The sequence below is a fragment of the Pseudochaenichthys georgianus genome, chromosome 8, assembly GCF_902827115.2.
Source record: "Pseudochaenichthys georgianus chromosome 8, fPseGeo1.2, whole genome shotgun sequence".
Taxonomy (NCBI): domain Eukaryota; kingdom Metazoa; phylum Chordata; class Actinopteri; order Perciformes; family Channichthyidae; genus Pseudochaenichthys; species Pseudochaenichthys georgianus.
In genome coordinates this window covers 22,199,800-22,227,427 of record NC_047510.2, presented here as the reverse complement: position 1 = coordinate 22,227,427, position 27,628 = coordinate 22,199,800, and the positions used below count along the sequence as shown (strand labels likewise).

Sequence of the window (27,628 nt, the reverse complement as noted above, 5' to 3'; positions counted from 1 at the left end):
GAACGTGGTATTCCCCCCGTTGCAAACGTTTTCGGAGTATAGGATGTACCCAACAGTGACGCACACTAAATGGCTTCCTGCGAGACAATGTATACAATGTATGCAACCTTGCACACACACTATACCAGTGTTGGGCAAGTTACTTCCAAAATGTAATATATTACATATTACTTATTACTCTCTTTTGAAAGTAATAAGTTACATTACAAAATTACTGTCTCTGAAATGTAATGAGTTACACTACTTTAGTTACTTTTCTAGTTACTTTCACCAACATAACCGCAAAAGAATGGCTAGGTATTTTAAATGCTAAAATGTAGTTTAGTGCAGCTCATTATACATCCAGTGAAGGGCAGTGATGTACCTGAACGCGTTCAATGAACGATCGTTCATGAACGATCGTTCATGAACGCGTTCATATTTTGGGCGAACGTGAACTGAACGTACTGTATTTCCGCTAGATGAACGTAATTGAGAACGCGTTTATTCTCAGCGCTGTATAACGGCATTCAAAAGTGCGTTCATTCTCAGCACTGTATTATAACGGCGTTCAAAAGTGTGCCAGATTTCATATGCCTTTCAGCCGAAAACCCAGTTAAAACACACCGTAAACAGGCTTCAAAATAATGCGGAAAACCACCCAATCTGGCAATAGCAAGCTGCCTGTGACGCGTACGCGCCTGTCACCCCTGGCTGTCGCACTAAAATATAAATATACTAAATATATCAGACTCCTCACAACAAACAATGTGGAACCGCGGAACCGGTGAGCATTGAATTAATTAATTAGTATGGACGAAAACGAGAGCAGCTGCAGCAGCTCGTGTCCGTATACGGCCCGCGAGACAATTTGGTACGGCCCTCGAGGTAATTTATAAACACACGCAAAAAATAAAAAAATGAAAGAAATCTAGACCGCAAAAAAATTAAACAAGCGAGTGCCTGTTTTTCCTGGCCAAGGTCAGGGTCCTTGAACACAAGACGAGTCTAACGTGTCATCACGTGGTATATGTCTCGACTGACAGGGGTGCAGTTCTGACGGAGAGCACCAGAACGCCACTCCAGCACTTCATAAATTGCAGTACCGATAAGTCCATACACATGCCGCAGTTTCTGCGTGTCTGTGTCTTTAGTTGAAAGCCCAGTGGCGATCTGCTCATCTGTCATACAGTCAATAACTTTGTTGTTATCATTAGCATCTGGTTAGCTAGCTATGCTAACGAATATAAGAAGCTTTGTCTACAACCAGTGAGGTAAAGGCACATCTTTATATGATCATTATAGTTATAAAAAAAACAAGAGAATAAAGTAAACAGGTATAAAATACTATATGACAGTTATTAATAAAGAAGAATACAGTTTGAAAGGGGAGTGATTTGTCAAATATCCATACATTAAAAGAAAATCTGCTTACAGTTGTGTTTGGGTGTTGAGAGATGTGTCCATAGATCTCCTAATGTTGCTCTCATAGTGCAAAAAATCTTGCCAGGGGAGCATGCCCCCCCGGATGCACGTCCCCCCCACTTAAATCATGTTCACATGGATCGAAAACTAAATACATTTGCACACATCTTTTGTCCATATCTTTCTGTTTTGGTGGTCACGCCACACCCTGCACGTGCATGCATACGCGAGTCATGGTGAGATATCTGGATTAAGAGGTTGCTTTTTCTTTGCACAGAATTAAATGAATGGGCTGTGATTTTAGTTTTTTTAAGCAGAGGTCAATAACTTGTACGGCCCTCTGAGGATATTGTAAACATTGAAATGGCCCATTAACATCGTACAGGAGACAAATAATAGCTCACAGCAACGTATTGAAAAAATAACTATGAACTATAAATTAGTTCATTTTTGAAACCATGAACTTTAGTTCAACATTTTGAATTATGAACTATGAACTGAACTAGTTCATTTTAAAATGTGTGAACTGTGAACTGAACTAGTTCATGTAGAAAGTGAACTTTCCCAACACTGGTGAAGGGCGATGTGGTATAGCATAACAACTGGTTAGGCCATTAAGGCTACTAACAACTTGTATTACACGGCTTAGTTGAATACTCGATTCTGATTGTAAATTCTTAACATGTGACACGTTGTTAATACAGCAGTACAGACCACTGTCAAGGACTATAATGAAGGTTGCTAAGGAGGATCAAGAAAGAGAAAGGAAAAGAGGTTAAAAGACGGAGCGCTAGACGTCAGATGAATCACCAGAAGAAGGCAGACAGGAAGTGAATAATAACAGGACACGGAATGGTCTCTGTAGTGTGTTTAGTATTTGGCCGTGTGCAGGCCCGGTTCCAGAACAAAATGACTCGGGGTGCCTCTGAGATTACAGGGGGTGCAGCAGTAGTGTCATAGTCTGCTCCATCATTCACCAGTAGTTTTCCATTCACCTGTCTCACCTGTTTTCCACACCCACTCGTTAACTCACTCTCTTTCTCTTCTGCACCCATTAGCTTCTGCCAGTATTTAAACTCGCACCTGACACACACTCTTTGCCAGATTGTACTTTGCCTCATGCTTGTCTCTCCCGCGTTCAACACTAGATTGCCTACCCGGTTCCGACCCTGCCTGTCCCCGACCTGCCTGCTCTGCCTGTTTCCTGATCCTGCCTGTCCCTCGACTATCCTGCCTGGCCTGTTATCCGACCCTGCCTGTATCCACGCTGACCGCCTCGCTTACTCCCTGACCCTCTGCCTGTCCCTGACTCACCTTCTGCCCGCTGTCCTCCGGTGCGTTATACTGCCCGGTTGGTATTCCTCCGATCCAGTGGAATCTCCAATAAAGGATATTACCAATTCTCCTTGGTTTCTCGAGTGCTGCATTTGGGTTCTCCTTAAGACTGTGACAAGTAGTAGGTTTACATGAGCAATAGTGGCCGGCAACAGCAATGAAAAATAGCATTGATGGTCCCCAATGAACAGATTATGGCATTTGTTATGTTTTCAAACCAAGCAAGTGAGAACATTTCAAGTGAGTTAAAAGTGCAATCCTGAAATATTTCATATAGTCCAAAGTGGACTATGGCAAAGAAAAGCACAAAAGCTTCAAAACTGTACTGATAACACAAATGAGAACATATTGTAAATCAAGGCAAATATTATTTGAACCAGCTCATGGTTTGAAATGGCAAACATTGAAAAGTATTATTAAAACCATGTAGCCTACTAAATCATCACTTTGGTCCCATCATATACTCTGGGAAGAGAACATGTACTGTCCTTGAAAACTGGTATCACATCATCATGTGAGGTTGAATTTGTGACCTGGAGATCATTTCAGCTGCAACATTAGCTTGTTGATAAGCTTGGGATATGAGATATTTTTGTAGCCATTCGTGGTGAAGGCATCTGTGCTATCGTATGCATTATTTTTGACCCAACATTTCTACAGGCATGGCAGAATATGGCACTATTTTTCACATATTCTAGCCCTTGTCTATTTGTATACCACGAGCTGCAGAATGACCACCTAACCCCACTGTACAGGCGGGTACTTGTTTAGATATACCTGGACAGGCTCTGTTTTGCCGTGGTATCCTGGCACCTGCGGGCCGCAGAGGGGCGGCGTAGTTTCGGGCAACGAAGACTGCTGCTCCGAGGGCGAGGGCGGCGAGTCAGGCGGGAGTAAGCTAGTGTCCACAACGGAGGGTAACGTGATGTCCCCATCTGACCTGTTGCTACGGTCTGCAGTAGATGCAGTGTTGCTGGCGTTTAGTGATGGTTGCTTTAACCATTTTCGTATAAATGATTATCCACAGATGTGTGTCACTGCTGTGGAAGCACTTTGGAAATGATGCACGCGCAGCGGAGCAGGTTACGCGCACCTGACACAATTTGTTGTTAGTATTTTTCGCTCGGTTCTCTTTTTTGAATAGAGGGTGCATAACATTCAACTGCCCCGAAGATCCCGACGCGAAGCCTGAAGAGTAAACACCAGGTTTACTAATCTACCCGCACAATTTGTCTGGTGTCGGAATGTCTCGCTATGTTAGTACATTGTTAAAAAACAAAACACCATTTAATTTCGGGTTAAAATGTATTGTAACTGCATTACTGAGCATTGTAACGGGTAATATATTACCCACATTTCATTAGTAATGCGTTACATTACTTTGTTACAGCAAAAAGTAATATATTACTGTAATTCCGTTACTTTTGTAACGCGTTACACCCAACACTGCGTGTTACCCTTCTTGCCCTTCTTACCCTTGCTACAACACCGGCATCCATTTTAGCAATAGTGGAGAAGAACCGGGTTTTTTTGCTTTGTATGTCCGGGGCGGGACATTCATGTGATTGGTTGTTGGTCGTGTTGCTTGAATAAAATCCCCAAGCTCCAGACACGCCCAGCTCCAAGCTATTTTTGAAGCTGTAGTGTGGACGCTCCGTTCCTCTCCACGGGCTGCGGAAGCGAAATGCTTGATGGGAAACGACTCGCTGGTATCTCGAGCTGAGCGCTCATTGGTGGTTTTTACCCCGTTTTGCTGATGAAACTCTCCAATTGGCTCGGCAAAAGTTTGTTGTTGTTTTGTGTCAGTTTTACGTCGCCACATCCATTTCCATTTTTCATCATTGTACCACAATGTTTATCATCATGAAATTAATATCTATATATTTTATAATATACTGTTACGACCCTGGTCGTTATGTGTATTGTGTGTGGAGATTTTTCCCTCCTCCTGTGTCTGTGTGTGTGTGTGTGTGTGAGCAAGCAGGTGGTGCCCGTTAGCTGATTAGCTACCTTCAACAGGCTGATTGGTCCACCTGAAGAAGAGGGGAGCATTTATGCTGCAGCCATGCCGTCACTCTGCCCTCTCTCTGACTCAGCTTCTTCTGCTCCCAACCGTTGCGTATTTGTATCTGTCCCTTTGTACTTCTGTCCTTGAATATTTTGTAAAACTTGAAAGGATAGACATAACTTTAACCTGTCCTTGTTGGACATGCCGTAAGTCTACATGAAAGTGTGAAACCCTTTTCCTTTTGGTTGATTCTCGTTTTCTCCTGTTTTTACGTCAGTGTAGGTAAGAGTCTTGTATGTTTATTTTCTTATTTGTTAGGCAAGATTTTTGTGTTCAGAGATTTGTTTGTTTTGTGGGTTGTTGCACTTATTCGTTAAAAATAAAACTTTGGTAATTAAATTTACCAAACGGCATTCACTGTCTCATTGTCTATGTTCTTGGGAGTGGGAAAAGAGGAGAGAGTGCACACTTTGTGTTGCGCCTAGGTTTCCCTAGGCCTGGGCGTAACATAATTGAGGGCTCGTCCATCCGGTCCTTCCGTTCTTTTCGTCGTGTCGGGTAAGCATTGCTATCGATATATTTTTTTCTTGTACATTCTGGATCTCTGGTTGACAGTTTTTCTGTTTGAAATTTAAAATGGAAAGTAAATTGGAGTTGTTTACTACAGAACCTTCCATTCAGAGTTTAGATGACTGCACAAGAGCAGATTTGGTGCTAATTGCCCAGTCTTATGATGTATTTGTGCTAGGGCTGTCAGTCGATTAAAATATTTAATCACTATTAATCGCATGATTGTCCATAGATAATCGCGATTAATCGCAAATTAATCGCACATTTTTTGTCTGTTCTAAATGTACCTTAGAGGAATATTTTTAAAGGTTTTAATACTCTTATCAACATATGAGTGGACAAATATGCTTTATGCTAATGTTTATTATCATTTGAACAATGACAAATATTCTCATGAATATTAAACACAACAACCTCTGAACATTACAAATATTCGTCTCAATTCAACCTGGAACCTCTCTCATACAATAATACAATACAAATGGTGTGTGTGTGCGTTGGAGCTATGTGCAACTCAAGGCATATGCTCGAACGGGAGCTGCCTGGACGTTGCTATCATGTTGCGCACTATCCGTGCTGAGTGTGCTGACTTTTCGTACAATGTCCCACTGTCTGGCTGCCTGCATACAGTACATACAGTCAAGTGCTCGGCGCAGTTGTGGCGAAATGTCTCTCCTCTGTTTTCATTTAAACAGCTCCTTACTGTATATCCGTTAGCGCAGCTAGCTAGCACCAGATGCTAACAACAATGCACGTAAGGTCTCTCTCTCGCTCGCTCGGGCCACACATACACACACCCTCCCGGTCCTCCCAATAGCCAGTCGGTGCCTGCCGGTGAGCGTGGAAGTGTGGTCTGCCACAAGTGGGCGGCAGGAGCGGGGCTGTCAGCATCAGCTTGTAGATGGTATTTTAAACTCGATGCGCTCTGAAACTACGGGGCGGCCGAGGAAAAAAAATACACCTGCGTTAATCGCGTTAAAATAATTAGTGGCGTTCATTTTTTTTTTGCATTATTAACTGCCATTAAACTGTTGACCTTCAATCAGAACATTAATCAAATGATTTCAACAACACATGGTGCACATAACAGACACTTCAATAATAGCCGGATCCGAACACATAAACTCAGAACAATCAATCACGTTTGTTTTACAATCTCTCCACTTCCTTTTTTTTTAATCTTTATCGTCCATGTGTGTTTGAGTGCGTACAGTCAAAGTGTGTGTGTGTGTGTGTGTGTGTGTGTGTGTGAGACCCAGAGGTCAAGTCTGTCAGGACTAATCAGCCGTCCGCTCCGGGAGAAGGCCCGGCCCTGTAACTCACGGCATGGTGTATCCCCAGTCTGCGGGGAAGACGCGACGACCCCGGGAGTGATGGCCTTGGAGACTCCTCGGGGACGCCGACGACCTCTCTGGCGCTCCCCCACTCGCAGGCTGCTCCGGGGCCGATTCTGGGAGAACTGACGGCTGGTCGAAGATCAACCCTGTTGCGCAGATACGTGGTCCCCTCCACACCGACCAGATAGGACCGGAGTCCCAACTGCTGAAGGCACACACCTCTCCTCCATCTGCCCGTCCTGTCTCCTGGGAGTGGCTTCATCCGTATGGGCTGGCCGACGTTCAGCTCCGGCAGATCCTTGGTGATCTGTCATATGTCAGCTTTGCTGCTTGATGTTTCATTTTCAGCTTGTCAGAACACCCATGACGACCTGAGGCACCAGTAGCTGATCGGCCACAGGGAGAAGGGTTCTCAGTCTCCGCGACATAAGCCGCTGTGCTGGGCTGCAATGCATACCCTCAGTGGGCGTATTTCTCCAATGCAATATGGCCCTCCAGGGGTCCTCTTTGGCACGGTCTGCCCTTCTGCACAGGCTCTTTACAATTTTCACTGCTGACTCCGCTTTGCCGTTAGCTTTGGGTGCCTCGGTGAGGACATGACATGCTCAAAACCCCACTCTCTCGCAAACGCCCGGAACTCTCCACCGGCAAACTGGCCTCCACCATCCGAAATGGCCCTGTCTGGGACACCATAGCGTGCAAACTGTGCCTTGCATCTACGGATCGTGGTGTCCGCTGATAGGTCAGGGAGGAGGTCGATCTCCCAAAAGTCAGAATAATGGTCCACCACGAGTAAGAAGTTCTGTGCTGCGTAGCTGTACAGATCCATGCTTACTAGCTGCCAGGGACGTGCGGGGAGCGGGTGTGACATCATAGTCTCTTTCTGTTGTTCGTGTGCACTTTTGCACATAATCCTTGACTTCCCCTTGCATACCGGGCCAGTAAAGTGTATCACGGGCCTGCCTGTAGCACGCCTCGCCCCCCACGTGGTTGTAGTGGATCCGTCTCAGCATTTCCGGGCGCATAGCTTTTGGAATGATGACGCGCTGACTCCTGAAGAGCACGCCATCCTGGGCACTTATCTCATCTCTGATGGCCCAGTAGTCCCTGACGGCTACAGGGGTCTCCTCTTTGTGTCCTGGCCATCCCTCCAGCACGACAGACTTAAGTGTTTGAAGACACACATCCTCCTCAGTGTGTGTCCGAATCTGTGTCAGGCGTTGGCTGCTGACATTTAAATAGTCTGCCTGCTGAATGGCCGCCGTGTCACCCTGCTCCTGCTGCATGCTGCAGACCATCTCACGTTGGTACAGTGTGTCTGTTCTCTGTGGCGGGGTGGTGGCTCTGCTGAGCGTGTCACTTATGTACATCTCAGGGCCTGGCTTGTATACCACCGCAAGGCAGTAGTTCTGAAGTGTGAGGAGCATGCTCTGAAGGCGCTTTGGCGCACTGAGGAGGGGCTTGGTGAAGATGGACACCAGCGGGCGGTGGTCGGTCTCTGCAGTCACATCACTCCTCCCATATAGGTAGTAGTGGAAGCGTTGGCAGGCGAATACGATGCTCAGGCACTCCTTTTCAATCTGTGCGTAATTTTGCTCTGTTTGGGTCAATGCCCGGGAGGCGAATGCGACAGGCTGTCCCCCTTGAAGCAAGCAGCAGCCCAGACCCGCCTGACTGGAGTCGCTCTGTACGGTGACTGGCTTGCGGACGTCATAGTACCTTAGGACTGGCACCGCCGTGACCAGTGCCTTGATTTCCTTCATGGCGGCATCATGTTTGGGCAGCCAGTGCCACATCACATCCTTGTCCAGCAGTCTCCTCAGCGGCTCACATACCGCTGACAAGCGTGGCATGAATCTGGACAGATAGTTCACAAATCCGACACACCGCTGGACCCCTTTTGCATCTGTGGGGTTTGGCATGTCCAGAACCGCCCTGACTTTTTCAGGGTCAGCCTTGAGGCCCTCCGCGGACAGTATGTGGCCGTGGAAGCGGACCTCCTTCACTCGGAACTGCAGCTTTTTCAGGCCCAGTCTCAGTTTTACTTCCCTGCATCTGTCCATCAGAGCGATGAGGTTTGTGTCATGGTCGCGATTGGCCTCATCCTCTGTGTCCCCACAGCCGACTATAAGGATGTCATCGGCTATGGGCTCAATCCCTGTCAAGCCGGCCAGCAGCTCATGCTGCTTCCTTTGATACAGCTCCGGGGCAACTGACACACCGAAAGGGAGTTTCAGCCAGCGTTTCCTACCCCACGGTGTCCAGAATGTTGTCATCAGGCTGCTTTCTTCATCCAAGCGGCACTGCAGGAATGCATCACGTGCATCCACCAGGGTGAATATACGTGCCTTTGGCAGCTTATACAACACGTCATCTAAAGTGGGCATAAGGTAGTGGGACCGTTTCAGAGCACGGTTGAGAGCCTTCGGGTCAATGCATAGTCTCAATTTGTCTGGCTTTTTCACTATGACTAGATTGCTAATCCAGTCCGTAGGTTGAGTGACTGTGGTCAAGTGTCCCTCCTCTTCATATCGATCAAGCTGAGCCTTAACAGCTGCCTTGAGGGCCACTGGAACATTCCTGGGAGCACACTGCACCGGTGCCACAGTGCTGTCCAGCTCAAAGTGAATATCACCGGGCAGAGACTCAACAGGGCTGGTGAACACGTCGTGGTAGGTGCTGACCAGACACTCCTTGGTCAGGTCTCCCTTCCTGCAGTGCTCCACCTTATTCAGCTCCTCAGGAATGGTGAAGTGTATCAGACCAAGTCTCTCACATGTCTCACCCGAAAGCCAGTATGCACAATCTCAAAGTCCAGTCTGTGCGTCTTACCCCTGATGACGCATTGTGTGCTGTACACACCTAATGAGCTCATCCACTCACTGTTGTATAGTTTTAATCTGGTGAGACTCTTCAGAAGAGGAATTCTAGGCACTGTGAGGGAAATATTTTGTTTAAGTGTTTGTACCAAAAAGCATTTTGTGTTTCACATAGGTCTGCCATAACTTAGAGCAGGGGTTTAAAGGTTAAAGGGTTAAAGGTTCCGCTTTCCTGTTGGGGGACTGTGACTAACTGCCAGAGGACTTTAACAGACTGTCTTTGTCTCTGAATCCATGTGTTTTTGTGATTATCGATCAGAAGACGCGCGAAATAGAGGCTCCTCCTTGATTATCTGTGTAGATTTGCGCTGTGTTTCTGTGTAATCTTCAGTGTTGGCTGGGGAATCACATGATGAAGTCGTGTGAGAACCCTGCCAATGCTCCCGGCCGTGGCTCTCAATAAACTCAGGTGTTTGATATAAAGCGGACTCCAGCCTCCATTCCTTCCATCAACATTGCTGAAAAGAAAATCTCTCTCACAGATTGGCGTCACGAACAGGCACCTTCAGATCTTTCAGACATTGGTGAGTACATTTCTATTTTGAGATTGACTCGCCAGCGTTTGAGATCAACGGTGTATTAAAATTACCTGAGAGAACTGAGCTGCTGCATTTTTTTTGGGTTTCTCTACTCATTTACATCTGGAGGCTAATCTATAACCTCAGGAATCGGTGTCAAGGGGATATTGTCCTGGCCGATTTCCCCGTGTTTGTTGCTGGGACAGGTGTCTACGAGCAAACGCGGCTTATGTGAAAACTATGAGAATATTTGGGGCTAATGATAACCTAGGAATATCGAATTTCATCGATCTCCTCTGTGTGTGCTTCTTGGAATTAACTCACCAGGCAATTACACACAACAAATATTCAGAGAAACTTTTGAGAGATGCACCAGCAAAGTGGATTTTCTGAATTAGAAGCAATGTCGCAAGATTTGTATTTAAACAAATCGCCGAATTTAGGAGTTTTCAGAGGATAAATAGCATTTCTGCTGAGGTGCCGATTCTCCGCCCCCTGGGGAGAGCTGCATGCAGAAAAAAGGAGCATACAGCATTATCCGCGATTATTGACGCTTTTGAACTAAAGAAAGTGCCCAATGTGTGGTTTGAGAATGTTGTATGAATTGCTGAATTTGGCTGTGTTTGCAGATACACGAGAATTATGAGGATAGAGGGCTCATAATTAGTGGCCCCTCTGAAAGTCTCCCTAATTCGGATTAAAATAGGCTGGAAGAGTTTTTGTCAGGCTGAGTTGTTGAGAGTTTTTATGTTTGTTTGTCTAACTGCAGTTTTTGTTTGTATAATTGTTTCGTGTTTGTTTGTCTACCCGCCGTCTTGTGCATGCGTTGTAACAACTCATAATGAATCAGTCCACAGCCAGGGTAAAATGAACTAAAACTTCAGTTATTTCACCAAAATTAAATGACTTGAGAGAAATAAAACAATAATGTAAAGATGAAAAGCTCAAACAGCTCAATGTTGTATTATTTGTTTCATTTATTCTTAAATCTATGTATTATATGGTAATAATGAATAATAAAACAAAAACGTAATGTATTGAACACATTCCAAAACAAAGAAGATAAGACAGAACCAGACTCAGACATGAGGACTGGCTTATCTATAGCCAGTTGAGAAGCACTTGAGGTGCTCGGCTCTGTGAGGCCTGATGTACTTATAGGGTTCTGTTTTCTTCAAGGTTGTGTCTTCCTAGTCGAATGTACTTAATGTAAGTCGCTTTGGATAAAAGCGTCAGCTAACTGCAATGTAGTCAGACAGTAATTGAAACTTTTGCGCTGTTGCTGCAAAATGAAAACCTTGTTGATTGTCTGTTTCCAACTGGCCACTGGAATCAGATAATTGATATACGTTGAAGTTCAATTACAGTTTAAATATAGTTTAACATTCTTTATTAAACTGTTTCAAATTATTTCTAGTACAATTGGTCTATACAGACATTACTACAATCCTAATAGTTGTCAAATACTGAGCTTATGAACAATAGAGTAAAGGTCGCTGGTTAAGCCAGGATCAATATACTTGTTGAGGTTTTATTGTGCACATAATAAATGTGTTTAAATGAATTGAGCAATTTTTTAAAGGAGTATAATGTTGCAATTTTTAAGATAAGTAATTGCAGTTCAAAGGTAGATGTTTTTTTTCTCCTTCTCTCGTTCACGAGCACACAAAATAAATCATAAACATTTCCAAATCCGAACAGACAGAGAAGTAAACTAAACTATTTTGCTCTTCATTTTTAAATGGGATTTTCCGCTACATAACAGAAGACTTAATACAGGACTTAAAGAACGTTTTAAAGACAAGTCATGGAGAGGTTTGCATTTTGGACGGAATCTCCCCTTTCCTCTGCTCCTAAAATCCTGCACCCGAGGTCAATCACAGGCGTGACCTTTGGAGGGGCAGAGAATCTGAGCAAGACCACAGAGTGACCATTGGGGGTTTTATGGCCTAAAGGCACAAAGAGGAACATCTGGCTACCCCCAACCAAACAAACAAACACACACACACACACACACACACACACACACACACACACACACACACACACACACACACACACACACACACACACACACACACACACACACACACACACACACACACACACACACACACACACACACACACACACACACACACACACACACACACACACACACACACACACACACACACACGTGTAAGTGATTTACAGTTACTAAATCAGCCTACTATCACCTAAAGAATATATCTAGGATTGAAAGACTAATGTCACAGCAGGATTTGAAAAAAAAAAAAAAAAAAAAAAAAACTTGTCCATGCTTTTATCTTCAGTAGACTGGACACTGCAATGGTGTCTTCACAGGTCTCACAAAAAAAATATATATTAGAAAGCTGCAGCAGATTCAGAACGCTGCTGCTCGAGTCCTCACTAACACTAAGAAAGTGGATCACATCACTCCAGTTCTGAAGTCTTTACACTGGCTTCCTGTGTGTCAAAGAATAGATTTCAAAATACTGCTGCTGGTTTATAAAGCACTGAATGGTTTAGGCCCAAAATACATTTCTGACCTCCTGCTAAATTATGAACCATCCAGATCTCTCAGGTCTTCAGGGACTGGTCAGCTTTCTGTCCCCAGAGTCAGAACTAAACATGGAGAAGCAGCGTTCAGTTATTATGCTTTTAATTGAACTATTCATATTTTAGACCGCACTGTAACTTTTATCCATGTATTTGTCCTTTTAATGCTTATTTTATTAGCTTTTCTTTTAATGCTTAATGTCTTTCATTTTTTTGTAAGGCACTTTCAATTGCCTTGCGTTGAAAGGTGCTATATACATCTGATGGAGATGGATAGAGGCATTTATTTTAATTGTAGCAGTCAGATTGTGGTTCTGGCAGCATTGTTGAGCATTTTTCATGCCTCTGTGTAAGGCTTAGTCTTTCTATCTGTATAGCCACTGGTGTAACTAAGTTCATAAAGTCAACAGGTACTATACTTGAGCACTATTTTGAGATACTTGTACTTTATTTGAGTATTTAAATGTTTTGCCACTTTATTCTTCTACTTCTACAGTTCAGAGGTACATGGTGTATTTCTACTCCGCTACATGTATTTCATACCTTTTAGTTACTTTACGGATCTGGATGAATGATGTGAAATCTAATCAAGTGTTAAATCAGACTTTAGTTCCACCTGGAGTAAATCCACCAGCTACCCTGCAGTCTACAAAGTACTTCAGACTAGCTGCACCTTCACCAGCTTTGAGAACACTTTGATGATAAATCATTATAAAACACATCATATATATTATTCTGAAATGGACCAATCTGCACAACGACTGTCGCTATTTCCACTATATTTTGATGAGAATACTTTTCTACTTTCACTTGAGTAACATTTTTAATGCAGTACTCTTGCTGTAACATAGTATGCATACACTCTGGTACTTCTACTCAAGAACAAGCGGCTGCAGATTGTCACGTAGTGATCGTCTTCCTAAATAGGACATCTTTGATAATAGATTCTGGCCTATCAGAATCGAGGTGGCGGCGTGGTGTTGTTGCAGGAAGTCCCGACGGAGAATAATTTTGCGGTAACACATCTCGATATACATTGATACAACATTACGTGTTGATAGAACTCATCACATAATGAAATAGGACCCCACGGTTTGATGATTGATAGGTGTGTGGGCTGTCTTCCGTTTTCACACACAGGACAGTGGGGGATCCACGAATGTAAAGTAATTCACACAGCCTTTTTTCCTCTGTGAGGAGCAGCAGGTTCAGCTTCATTTAAATATGTCGTGTAGTAATAGATGGACTTATTTTTTCATCTCAAGAGAATGTGTATTTTATGTTAGTATTTCAACAAAATCCCCTCAGACAGCGCCGCTGCGGGGTTGGGTTTTCAGCATGTCAATTTTGTCACACAAATGTGCCTTTTTATTTCATACAGTTCCATTTGGATTGAGACAGGGAAATAATCCAAACCTCATGCGTGGCGTTTCACCGTCAAGGGGGCGATATAGCCATCTGTATGTCAAATATGTCTTATATGTCTTAAATGACATGATGAATTGGAAATGGGGGACCCTGATGTAAACAAGACGAAAGTCTTTCTCTGGTCTGCATCCCCTTGACAATTGTATTTTTTGAGCTGTACTGTACCCAATATACAAGCTGTTAATAAACTCTTCAATCAATCAATCAATCAATCAATATGTAATTACATTTCAAATACTGACTTGAGCCACACCACTGTATGGGTTAGCCCTACCATAGATTACCCAACAAAAAAAAAATACTCAGGAGCTGATAAGTCAATTAATTGCTTATCATGACAGGCACACAATAAAACAGTGGAAACAAACATGTGTTTGACTTTCATTAGTGAATGACACTGTGTGCCCTTTTATAGTCTGAGTCCAATATTGTGCATTTATATATATATATTATATACATATCCTACATATATGCTAAGGTCCCGCTACTGACACGATAGCAGTCATTTCGTGCGCATGTGTGTAATTAAACCCATGATATCGAAATCTCAATCCAGCCAGGTACCCAGAGTTGGCAACCTTGCCCATGCCCCAAATAATATTTGTATTGCAGATCTACATGAATCACACAAACGACCTAGTTTGGATTCAAAAGGTGACAAGTTTGCATACCTGCTTGTCATCCATTTCATTACAGAGCTGGGAAAATGGTGTATTGATTAGATTCTGATCCGTGCAAGTCCTATTTTAACTGACTTTAGTTTCTAATATTAATGATAATTTGATTTCATCCCATAAATAATTATTTAAATTAACTCAACATTTCACATGATGGATTAGTGTTCCACATTTCCCCACTAATTTCTTTTATGATTGAGCCACTGGTAAAGAGAGACATTGATGATCCTGTGTTCCGTTTGTTGTCTATGGCTTCGGACGGCTTCACTAAAAGTCACCCAGCTCTGCCCTACTACAGACCGGCTGAGTGCAGTCACAGAGATGCTATGGCTGCGCTACATGACATTAATGGTCTGGTCCGAGAATGGACACCATTCCCTGCTCACAGAGAGAATGACATTCCTCAAACTGAACTTTACAGCCGTTGAGACTGTCTCACGTGGGTCTGCTCCCCCCCACCGAGCCATGAACTGAAAGCTTGACGTCTGCTCTGAACACTTGGAAGCCTCCCTGTCACACCAGCTCCAAACCCTTGGGTCAGTCAGATGAGTCAAACGGCTTCACTTGGGCACAGGGGTCAGAAATATGACTCTCGTTACCACAGAGTGGGTTTTTTTTTTTTTTTTAAGGCTATCCATACTGCTATGCAGAGGATGCCTGCAGGTTGGCAAGCTGTGAAAATCCCCTACCATTTTTAGTATAGGCCTGATGTCAGGGGCCTGTTACTGTCTACTACATATATTCACATTATATAGACCATGAGGCTGCACGGAGCTTAGGCTAAAAATACAACCATTCTGTTCTGCTCTAAAGATTCAATTTATAGATTCTATATCAAATAGTTTGTTCTTATCGTTTCCAATGATAACGTCACCTTAAGTGGAGGAATGCAAACCTGTTTTCAAATGTAAGGTTTTGAATTTGTTTGACATTTCTCAGTAAAGACACCCTCAGACGCCCACTATCATTCATGCTATGCCTTCAGTGGTAACTCAGATGTTAAGGGGGTTGAAGCTGTTCCTCCCAAATCAGAGATGCTTTGTTTTTTTGTTTTGTTTTTTCAACAAAGGTGTGCATTTCCTGCATAATATATGGTTCTCACAATTGTTTTTGTTAGTTGCGCACTGCTGATACTGAGTTTTCTCGAGTGATGGATTATGACCTCTACCATGCTTACATGGACATCTAACTGAAGTAAGAGACAATAGAGAGAGATGTGGAGGAGAGAATAGAAAGAGAGAATATAGAGAGAGAATAGAGAGAGATGTGGAGGAGAGAATAGAAAGAGAGAATAGAGAGAGAGAATAGAGAGAGATGTGGAAGAGAGAATAGAGAGATGAGGATAAGAGAGGGATAGGAAAGAGAGAAGAGTTATTTGCAAGTTGCGTGCTGATACTGAGTTTTCTCGATTAATAGCTTATAGACGATACCATGGTTAAATAGACTCCTACGTTGTTATTACATTATGTGACATATGTAAGAAAAGGGAGGGGAGAGTCAATTATATTTGAGTAATTGATCTCATATTGAAACATTCATTTCTCAAACCTATGTTTTATGGAAGAGGAAATATACTTCTGATAAACTAATCTTTTATCAAACGGTAAATGGTGAATTAATATAATATTTAGAATAATTGAGAACGGGTTATATCCACAGGGACTAGCTCACATTTAACTTAAAATAACATTTCTCTGCTTTGGACTGATGAGTATATGATTCTTGCATGTTAAATGACTAACACAAACCTTACATGTATGCATGTGCATGTGTCAGGAAGGCTCCCAAATAATTCTGAGGGGCCTATCCTATTTTTGTAATTGAATGATAATGTGCTAATCCATTACTTTGAGTTGTCTGCACCCAGGAAAACATCCCTATCAAGTGTTAACCCAATCACTAGGACAGCTCTGAAGGTCAAGGGTCAGAGAGAGAGGGTCACACCCTCTGGCTGCAGAGAGCACCCCCAAGCAGAGCAATTGGGGGGTTTGAAATATGGTGCTCTGGGGAAGAAGAGTTTTGAGCCAATCAGCACTCAGTGCTAATCTACAGTATCGGGATGCCTTCACACACCAGACATTCTGTGTCATAAAGAGAGGAGGAGAACGAGTCAGGAGGACATGTTCTTCGAGCTCTTGTACAAAGATAACATTTGAATTGAATGACCATATGATTACAGATGTACAATTAATGATTGTTTTTATATTTCCGATGAACAGATATGTGTTACATAGTGGTGACAAATATATTTTGTCAGATCAGATTACACTTTCACACTAAACAAATAAATTAATTGTCAGATCAGATTACACTTTCACACTAAACAAAATAAATTAATGGATATTTTCAGATTGATAATGTATTGAACAATAAGATATTTCTAATATTATAACAGACAATGTTACTATCCTTAATCATTACCAGGTAAAATGTACAACGAGGAAACCAGATTACCAGGTTCCCAATCCAGGTGCTACTGCATGCTACATTTAGATAGAAAAACAAATGTTCTATCCACTCCACTTAAATACTCAGCAGGTGATGTAGATTTTTCAAAAAGGCCTTAAATCACTCCTTTTAAACGAACTAAAACTAATTCTGCAGCAAGTTTAATGTTAGACTACGCACATGAACACAATATTAGCAACTGTTGGCGGTGCCAAAATATGCCAGAATCTATGCATTCTCCCATGTTTAGCCCAATTCCTTTCACGAAAGCTGGTTTAGTGAGCTGAACATAGCATCCAGAATTAGCGAGGAGGCTGAGGATTGGTACAACTTTTCCCCACAGACTCTGAGCAATCTTAACAGTACGAGGGCCTAGTCTCTCTCATTGTTGATACAGTAAATACAATTACCTGCCTGACGGTTTCAAACGAATAGATGTTTTGACTTTTCTTTCCTCAGGTTGTTGAAATAAAATGCCTAACTTTTCCTTTTCAGATGTTAAACAAATGTATTTGAATAAAATGTATGTAGTAAAGTGCCTTACTCTTGAATAAGTGTATTGAAGTAAACGAAAAGTAATGCTAAAGATTGAGGACACTGTACCTTTACAGATTACAGATTGATCGATTCATCACTGTGAATTTATACCTTAACTGTGAATTTTTAACTGAATCCCTATTGATTCTGATTTTATACCTCAATTGGATTTCTTATAATCCTACATTCTAATTGTGTTTTAATAAGTAATTACCTTAAAGTAAATCTTTAAAGATGTAAGCTGAATTTGAATTTGTGTTTGATGAATGAGATTAACTGAGGGATAAATGATAAAAGATCTTGTTTTTGAAACATATATTTTACTATTATATTTTTGTATTGCACATGTGTTATTATTGTGCTTTTTGACAAAAGAAATCAAACACTGAAGAAAGATGATTTTTCTATTATGGTTGTCTGTATCAACCATTGTGACCATCTTATTCTGCTTTTGATGTGATTAATGTAATGAGGAATCCACCCAACTCTGAGGACGTTTTATTTGATTCAAGTAGTGACTGAAAATATTCTTAGACTAATGTTAATTGGTTATCAATGAATTGATAAAAGCGTGGATCTGTGAGGGAAATATTTTGTTGTGTGTTTGTACCAAAAAGCATTTTGTGTTTCACATAGGTCTGCCATAACTTAGAGCAGGGGGTTAAAGGTTAAAGGGTTAAAGGTTCCGCTTTCCTGTTGGGGGACTGTGACCAACTGCCAGAGGACTTTAACAGACTGTCTTTGTCTCTGAATCCATGTGTTTTTGTGATTATCGATCAGAAGACGCGCGAAATAGAGGCTCCTCCTTGATTATCTGTGTAGATTTGCGCTGTGTTTCTGTGTAATCTTCAGTGTTGGCTGGGGAATCACATGATGAAGTCGTGTGAGAACCCTGCCAATGCTCCCGGCCGTGGCTCTCAATAAACTCAGGTGTTTGATATAAAGCGGACTCCAGCCTCCATTCCTTCCATCAACATTGCTGAAAAGAAAATCTCTCTCACACTTATTATAATATTTTTTTATTATTATATGTAGTATGTAGTGCCGAGAGATATGGGAGTCGGAGGCGATGCATCGAAGGTGGTCACCACAATATGTTATTGTGCTACATTACTAGCTGTCTGTTCAATGCTAAAACGAAGTAAACTGGATATAAACTCTCCAAACAGTTGAAAACCTACCAGTTTCACCAACTGTCTCTGCCACCTCCCGCCATGCCTGGTTCCTCCGGTTTAGGTCCCGGTAGGTGAACAGAGTACAGTCATACAAGACTGGGACATTTGCCACGGAAATGATTAATTTGTCCTCCATTTTCTGACATAAGGAAAATAGTCGAGACCTGCATACACGCGGTTTGCTTGGCTAGCGCTTGTAATGACGGGAATTAAAATTAAAAACGGGATTTGATTGGCTGACGCCAGCTTCGAGCAAGCCTCGAGCCTCAAAAGTTGAACATTGTTGAACTTTTGACGCCGATAGACGCTCGAGAGGCTTGCAACGCCTTGCCATGCTACCCACAATACAGTTCGGCGAATTTTGAAAATTTTGAGAATATCCTACGTCACCCCATTCAAATGAATAGACCAACATGACTAACCATCATGCAACGCACTAGCAAGACGTTGATCGCAACTGTGCAGGTCTCGCTTGTCTCAAACAAGCCTATTTAAATGTAAGTATGTAGTCAGTGGCGTAGAACATGTGTTGGTAAATATGTTACTTTGTTACATTTGTTATCTACGGAGCCCCCTAGGGGACATAGAGAAGAAAAAAAAAACCTTTGCAATACTTTTGCGAGATTTCCCAAAACCCTGTTGCAGTTTGTAGACGGTCCCTGCACTCCTCTCCCTCCTCAAGCTGCAGATTGTGACCAATTCTTGATGTTTAGCTCGGATGACGGCGCGTATCGAACTGTTCTGATAAAAACGAGTCTGTAGCTCGTTGTCTATCTTGCTATGATTGTAAAGTCATGTTGTTTGTATTTTTACAACGTTATGTTCATGAGTTATTGATCCGCGAAATTCGAATCTGTCAATAACTCAGCTCAGAGGGACGTGCATGTCCCCTCGTTCTGAGTGTTCTCTTGAGGTGTCTTCACTTATGTGAAACCCTTTATATATACAGTCTATGTGTGAAACCCGTGCCTATTGCCAAGCACTGATGTTATAATCTTTATATTTAAGGCCAAGCTCAAAGTAAAATCGATGAACCGCTCCATTGTTGTGGTTTCTGTGTTGCCGTAGCAGCCGAACTGACCAGGAAGTACATTGAGCTAAATGCAAAGTGTTGCAAGATCTCGCAAAGGTTTTGTGAAATCTTTTTTTTTTTTGTCCTAGGGGGCTCGGTAGTTATCACCAAAAATGTGTTCCGTGAAAGTAAAGCAAGTTCATAATTAGATAGACAGACATCGTGAGGTACTTATTTTCGGTACAGTTAAACCGTTAGAGAGAGTGGCACACTTGTTAGCCTGTTCCATTCTTCTTCGTTTTCCGAAGCCGTGTCTTGGAAGTATACTTGCTTCGTTTCTGAAGGAAGTGACTTGGAAGTACGAGATTACCAAGCCAGCATCCTCGCGATTGAGAAACACCTCCAGTGTATCCTCAGTTATAGCTCCTGAGAGCCTCCACCGAGGAGTCGAGGAATCGAGGAGGAGAAATTAGAGTATTGAGAAGCCTCTCTTGTCTGATCTTCTTCTTTCATGTCCTCCTTGCACCTCTGTTTGTTCCTGTCAGTTTTTGTCTAGATGCTACCAGTTTTTGGATGTATTCTTATTTCTTCATGGTACAGCTTTTTTGTTAAATAAAGCTCGCTTTTCGTTTAAAACCCGCTTCTACTCATCCTGCATTTGGGTCCTGAATTTCCCCAACCTTGACAAGAACCTGAAACCACATTTTACAACTTAAATAAAAAACACAAAGCTGCACATATGCGTGAGGAAAGTAAGACACAGTTAAGGTTTGTTAACACAAAGTGAGCATTTTATGAGTTCAATGACTTATAACTTTAGAAGAAGCCTAAATAATAATACAAATAATTTGGATTTATATAGTGCATTTCAAGAAACCCAAGGAGGATTTTTGTCCCCCCACGGCAAAAAGGAAAAACAAATATGAAGATAAAAAACTGAAATAAACAAAAGCTGGTCACAAAAATCTTAATTAGTGTTTATTTGGTGGGACTATTTGGCTAGTTAAATTAAGCATTTGTTACAAACAAACAGCATTTCTCAATTCACTCAAAGTTAAAGCTATCTTAAGTTCTTCACCACACCATCTCAACGGCACAAAAGAAACCTATTTAAATCGACCTACACTGTGCTTACTGTATACAAACAAAATAGTCCTTTTATTTCTAGATAAGTAGGCCTACAATGGGCAGCAATGAATGATCAACTGATCAAGGACCTGTGTGCACTTTTTAGCAAGTTAGCAAGCAGAAGCACAACGCTTGAATCCAGAATTGTCTTTGAATTATTAAGTATTTATTTTCAAGGTAAAAAATGGTCACAAATATATAAGATTGGTAAATAAATGCATTTGATTGTACATTGAAGATAAACATGAGGTATCAGCTGTATGAAGAGGCAGTTCTAAAAATGTTATAGTTGTTGGGGAAATATTTTCCAAGGCCCATAACTTTGACCACGTTTATCAGTTTATCAGACTGAGCACACGCACTTGTAACCTTGGCTGCGGTGCTCTCAGGCTGCGGCCCCACGAGGACGAATTCGGTCGTTTGCGTTACTGTTTAGTGTCATCTAGACCGTTCGGCCACACGAGGACGACCGAATATGGCACTAAACGACTGAGGAAACGACAACGGGTCCCAAGGTGGATAGAAATGCATACGCCACTCTCTGGGGGGTCAAACAGCTCCGTGTGTGCGCCCTATACGGACATTTTCAGATCACTGATAGTGATTGCGCAATAGCCAGGCCTCTCCCCACCTCTTCTGCTCACCTCCGCTTACCCCGCGCCAGTGCTGAAGTGTTTCGCCACCAACAACAACAACAATGGCGGATCGCAGAGTTGCTATCGTGCTCCGGACGCTATTGACCATGCTACAGTTGTTTGTGCAACATCTACAGCAATAATGATGAGGCAATAGCCCCGCCTCTCCCCACCTCTGCTGCTCACCCCCACGTCAAAGTAAACTGCACCCTGAATTCAGATTATTTATCTTTCTCTCGCGAGTGAAGTCTAATCTGACAGGACGGAGACACGCAGCTCTGCTCACCTGCAGCTCCTCCCGCTGCAGCAAAACACACACTTCAAGTCAGATCATCACCCTTAGCTATTTTAATTACCTCTCAAACTCCCTAAACTAGTTATAAATATGTTTATTTTTACAGTCGGCCGGGTCACTGATTACTGGATGAGCTGCTGCATGAGACAGACACTGGCGCTGTCCGAAGAGAGGGAGGAAAAAGAGAGGCTCCGTGTATTTTATCATTATATTATATAGAGTCGTTATTCATTTGTTTTAAAGCTCAATAAATAACAAAGAAGACCTTTGACCGGCACTTTTATAATTTTGTCCGGAAGATTTCAACTTTAATACACGCTGACTGGCGAAAAACTCTGCCCGGTTCCCTCGGCCCCCACCGCGGAGAATAAACAGAAGGGCAACCATGACAACCATGCTTCTTCGCTGCTTTTGTGGAGGAAGTTACAGCGCCACGTAGAGGCTCCTGCATATGTACTGCAGCTTCTCCAGCGGTTGGAGCTAAACGGAGCGGTCTCGTGTGGGCAGACACTATCCGGATAATTATTGCATGTGGACGGAAGCCGTTTGCGATTGCGTTTGCGTTAATCCTATGCGTTTAGCCGTTTTCGTCCTCGTGGGGCCGCAGCCTGAGGCTGTCAGTGTCAGTGTTTTGTCTCCCAAAGCTCCAGCTCTCCCTGTGTCTCCTTCCTGAGTCGGTGCACTCCCACTGCATTGCTACACAGAATTTTCTCCCACAATAGTAATATAACATTATTTCTAAAATACAATTTCAGACAACTTCATGAGAATAGGACAAATGCTAGCTGATTAATAAGAGTCAAACACAATTTATTTTTACAAGCAGTTATAATGCAGTCCCCTCGCTCCATTTCTCATTGGCGTCTAACGGCACACAGCTCATGAGGTGACGGGCTGAGGGTGAAGCCCACAGCTGGAGTGAGATCCAGTTCATCCTCTGTAACTCCAGGTGGAGGAGTGTAACGAAAGCGCTGGAGGAGGAAGGTGAAGAAGAGGAACAGCTCCATCTTGGCCAGACTCTCCCCCAGACAAACCCTGCGACCTTTGAGAGAAAAATAGATTTGCATGTAGTTAAACTGGATCACATCTTTAGAATGGTAATATATTTAAATTAGGGCTGTCAAACGATTAACATTTTTAATCAGATTAATCACAGCTTAAACATTAATTAATCATGATTAATCACCATTCGAACTATGTCCAAAATATGCCATTTCTTTATGTATATTGTTGTGGGAATGGAAAGATAAATGAAAGAAGGCAGATATATCCATTTTGATTTAACATACAGTATCTATGTTTATTATAACATTTTGCGTGTCAAAATGAAAGACAGCCCACACACCTATCAATCATCGACAGGGGGGGCGCGCGCTAGTGGAGTACTTGTGACCACAGAGTGTGAACGTTGTGATCAGCTGTTTTAGCGCAGTTCTCCAGTGAAGGGGGGAGTCTCCCTCCGCAACCGGTTGGCGTAGTTTTGGCACAATTCCGTTGTACAGACCGACGTTAACAGCAGCCCTGTCTGTGCACACGGAGACCGACTCTGTCGTCCGGTGATCTAACCGCCTTCTGGAAAAGCTTCACAAGTACGTCGGTACGCAAATGCGCTTTGTGACACAAGTGACAGTACGCATTTCAGATTACGCACATAACCTGTGTATCAGTTTTATGTACAGCAAAAGTATTCTCTGTCGGAACTTCCTGCAACAACACCACGCCGTTATCTTGATTCTGATTGGCCATAAGACATTATCAAAGATGTTCTATTGAGAAGACGATCACTACGTGACAAAAGTTTTCAAAACCGTTTCTGGTCTTCGGTATTTCCAGACAAGTGGCTACTAAAATCAATCTTACTATCTGCCGTCTGTGCAATTTACTCCGCGCGAGTTGGCAGACTTTATTTTTCCAACATCATTTTTCATGGTGGGGCTAAGCCATTTCTTGGTATGGGTGTAGACCCAGCCATACCCTGGCGCTGCCACTGGTGGGATGTATGGGGCGGGCCATTCTGCACATGCGTTAAATATTTTAACGCAATTAATTCAAAAAATTAATTACCGCCGTTAACGCGATAATTTTGACATCATTAATTGAAATACAAAGTTGGTACCTGCAGAAAATGGCATGAAGGCGTCCCTCCTGAAAAATGTACCCTCCTTATCCAGGAAGTGGGAAGGGTTGAAAGTGTGTGGTGTTTCCCATTCACTCTCATCATACAGGACAGAAGTAAGAAGAGGAAGCACAGTAGTCCCCTGTAGGAAAAAGCGGAGAGCAAGGTGTATCATAACAAGTATGGAGAGAATGAGAATCTCCGGCATATTTTGTTGTGGCTAAGTATTGAAACACCTTAACACCTGACCTCTTTGATGAAGTATCCTTGGAAGGTGACATCTCGGCTGGTTTTATGAGGAATGGCCATGGGGACAATGTTGGCCAGTCTCTGTATCTCATGGATGACAGCATCAGTGTACGGCAGGTTCTTCCGGTCATCGACCCCTGCCTGACGGCTTCCTATTTCTCTGCTCAGCTCCTCCTGGACCTGGTCTGAACACACAAAATCAATAACTGTTAATAATATATATATTAATAAGTTATTTGTATCTTGACTAAGAGTTCACAGCCATGCCAGTGGCTTTGTGAAGCTGTACTTTTGGGGTAAAATGCTAAAGTCAGCATGCTAACCTGTTCAAAATGACGATGCTATCAGATGTATCGTTTACCATGTTTACCATAATGGTTTATAATCACTAAACGCAAAGTGCAGCTGAGGCTGATGGGAATGTAATTTGCTTTACATTTCCTCTGCCTTCGAAATCTACAGAAGAAACATTTTCTGTAATATAGTTTAAAGGGGACCTATCATGCAAAATGCACTTTTGTACATATTTTATACATGAATATGTGTCCCCGGTGTGTCAGGGAACTCACCAAGTGTCAGAAAACACAACCGTCTCTCTTTTCCTCCATACCCACATTTCTAAAAAAACGGGGCTGCTACGGATCTGATACAGACTGATACAGATTTGAAATATCTCTGACGTCAGAAACAAGGAGCTCCGCCGATAGAGTGGCGAAGTCCCTCCCCTTCCGGTGGACCTCCATGGGCAACCCAGTCTCACGGCATTTCGTGTTCACCAACATGATTTTTAATCTATTGATTCGTGTTCACCAACACGATTTGCCCCTTTTTTGTGTTGCACAGCACGATTTTAAAAGCAATGTATTTCTACAGCCTGCAGCACGTCTTTTTCTCCGGTCGGGTCGAGGAAGACCGGAAGCTGTGTGGTTCATAAAAACATGTTCTTACTCAATATCAAGCCACAGTTATTGCTTTTATTTGAAATCGTATAATTTCGGACTTTTGTTGCCGTCTGTGAGGAAAATAAATGGGGCTCAGAGCCTCAGGATACTGAAATATGTATTTTTAAAATCTTTTTTTCCTTCTAATTTGTTATTCTTTTCAAAATAACACAATGTTATTTACTCACCAATAACACTCAATTATCCTTGCTTTTATTTATTGGTTTAATTCCATAATCTCTGGCTTTTTTGGCGACCGTCAGGAACTGAATTTCAAAATAAAAATAACAGACGTAGGCATTTCGAGCGATTACCCAAGATCCTCAGCTATGGTTTTAAGCTCGCTTATTGGATGTTTTAGCCGCAATGCATGCTGGGATTTGGTGTTTATATGATATGAAATCCGGAAAACATTTTAAAAGAATAAAATAATACTTAATTCCGAGTGTTCTTGCTTTTCTCTTTGAAAGTCATCACATAACGGCATTGTAATACACGGTTCGGCTGCATTGTATATTACAGATCTGCCGTAGTTCTTTATTTATAGAGCCCTGATGAGAAGACCTTTGGAAAAACTGAGAAAATGCCACCGAAACTGAATACTTGATGCGGATCATAAATATATTCAACAATTAAACAACATCTTCAATTTCTCTTCACACAATACGTCTCCTTGCAGTATCAACACTAATTCGGCTGACTTTTACATTTGATCTAATTCACAGATAGGTTATATTTACACCATAACGGTGCACAGCTGATATAAAAGGACTGTAGTTTTTAAAGATATTACTGATTTTCTTTGAATGTAAGAATGTAAATACTGAGTCTGAAATAGTATAGCAATATGCTGTAAAATTATGTGTAATAATACAAAGTTATTATGGCTGTGTGTACCTTGTGTGCACCGCCTAGTGGTTAAAGCACGTTATTGAATTATTGTTTTTATGTGTTATAATATAACACATAAAAACAATAATGTACTCTTAATATTTTTTTCATCAAATATTATTTGAATATTTGAATAAAAATATGAAGAGTACATACTTTCATAGGGGGAAAGTAGAAGGTCTGTGATAGAAATATAGAATATAAAAAATCAAGAAGATACTATAAGTGATCTCTACAATAAAACAGTTTAGTGCAGGATGTACAAAGATATTAATAGGAGGAGGTGCAAAACAGAAAAACGAATTAACATTTATTTAAACATTAAATAACAGATTAAGGTCTTCTTTTAAATAAGAAAAAAACTTTGGGGGTATCTATCTACAATAAATATTAAGCCTGACAAAGTACTTAACGTCTAATATATTGCTTTCCTGCAGTGTTAACTATGTTGAAGCACTTATTTTAACTGATATTATACATATGAATTATACTCTTATGTATGTAGATAGAATAAGAAATGTGCAGAATATGAATATGTTTAATGGTGGAGGTACACACATATTGATAGATGTCTTGTAATGCACTGTTGAGGAACCTGTGACCCAAGTGTTTCATTCAATGCATAACTACACCGTAGTTGTGTATATGATATGTCAATAAACCTTTGAAAATCTTGAAAGGGATGTGCAAAATAGCCATAATATACAGTCTTTAATTAACTATTAGTAGAGAATAACGAGTAATGAATATACTTTATTACTCGTTTCCATTCATGTCAATTGCAGATACATGTTTAGTCTTCTCAAGCAACAACTATCAAATATCTCTCCTGATTGTTGGCACTTGACAATCACCTTACCTGAATTTTACTCAGGTCACGTGTAACTAAAGTCTGATTTAAGGGTTGTTTATATTTCACATAATTAATCAGAATCTGCAAAGTAACTCAAATAAATGCAGTGGAGTAAAAATACCAGGTTAACCTCTGAATTGTCGTGGAGTAGAATTACAAAGTAACAATGAGCTGTCATGTGGGTATATATTAATGCTGTGCATTATGGACACAAGCGATTTTCACCCATTTATTAATTATATGTTTTACATTTGATAACACCAATGTGATTAATACTGGCAACTTCTAATTGTGGGAAAAACGAAAACGTTCAGTAGAGACGTCCCATAGAACATTTTGCGAAACACAATAGCCAGAATGTGTAGTTCTGGGAGGGCGTTCGATTCCAGTTTTGGATAGTCTGGCGTGGTTTCGTTCCATTTCACACAGCTGTTTGACGCTCTGCGTAACCTTACGGGGACTGTAGTCCTAAACGATAGCTGGGGATTATGGGTAGTGTAGTGTCTTCGGCCATCCTAAACTCAGAAATGTTGACAATCGCAATGATGCTCGAAATGTCCCTCATAGGCCTACGTCTGTTTCCGGTTATTTTTATTTTGAAATTCAGTTCCTGACGGACGCCAAAAAAGC

At 41.8% G+C, this 27,628-nt stretch overlaps 1 protein-coding gene across 2 annotated transcripts in view; it reads right to left on the bottom strand.

Annotated features, from left to right (window-relative positions):
• The window catches only part of LOC117450595 (cytochrome P450 2K1-like), a 66,107-nt gene that overhangs the window by 7,216 nt on the left and 31,263 nt on the right, over positions 1-27,628 (bottom strand). Inside the window, exons 7-9 of one of the 2 annotated variants that reach the window (XR_011643630.1) lie at positions 24,314-24,498; positions 24,065-24,206; positions 21,663-22,990 (exon numbers count right to left, since the gene is read on the bottom strand). Coding sequence is in view for 1 of the 2 variants with exons in the window: in XM_071204040.1 (XP_071060141.1) it covers positions 22,803-22,990; positions 24,065-24,206; positions 24,314-24,498 (515 nt within the window). In the remaining variant the exon portion in view is untranslated. Of the gene's footprint in view, positions 1-20,897; positions 22,991-24,064; positions 24,207-24,313; positions 24,499-27,628 lie in introns of those variants that run through there. The other variant, XM_071204040.1, reaches the window with a different exon arrangement.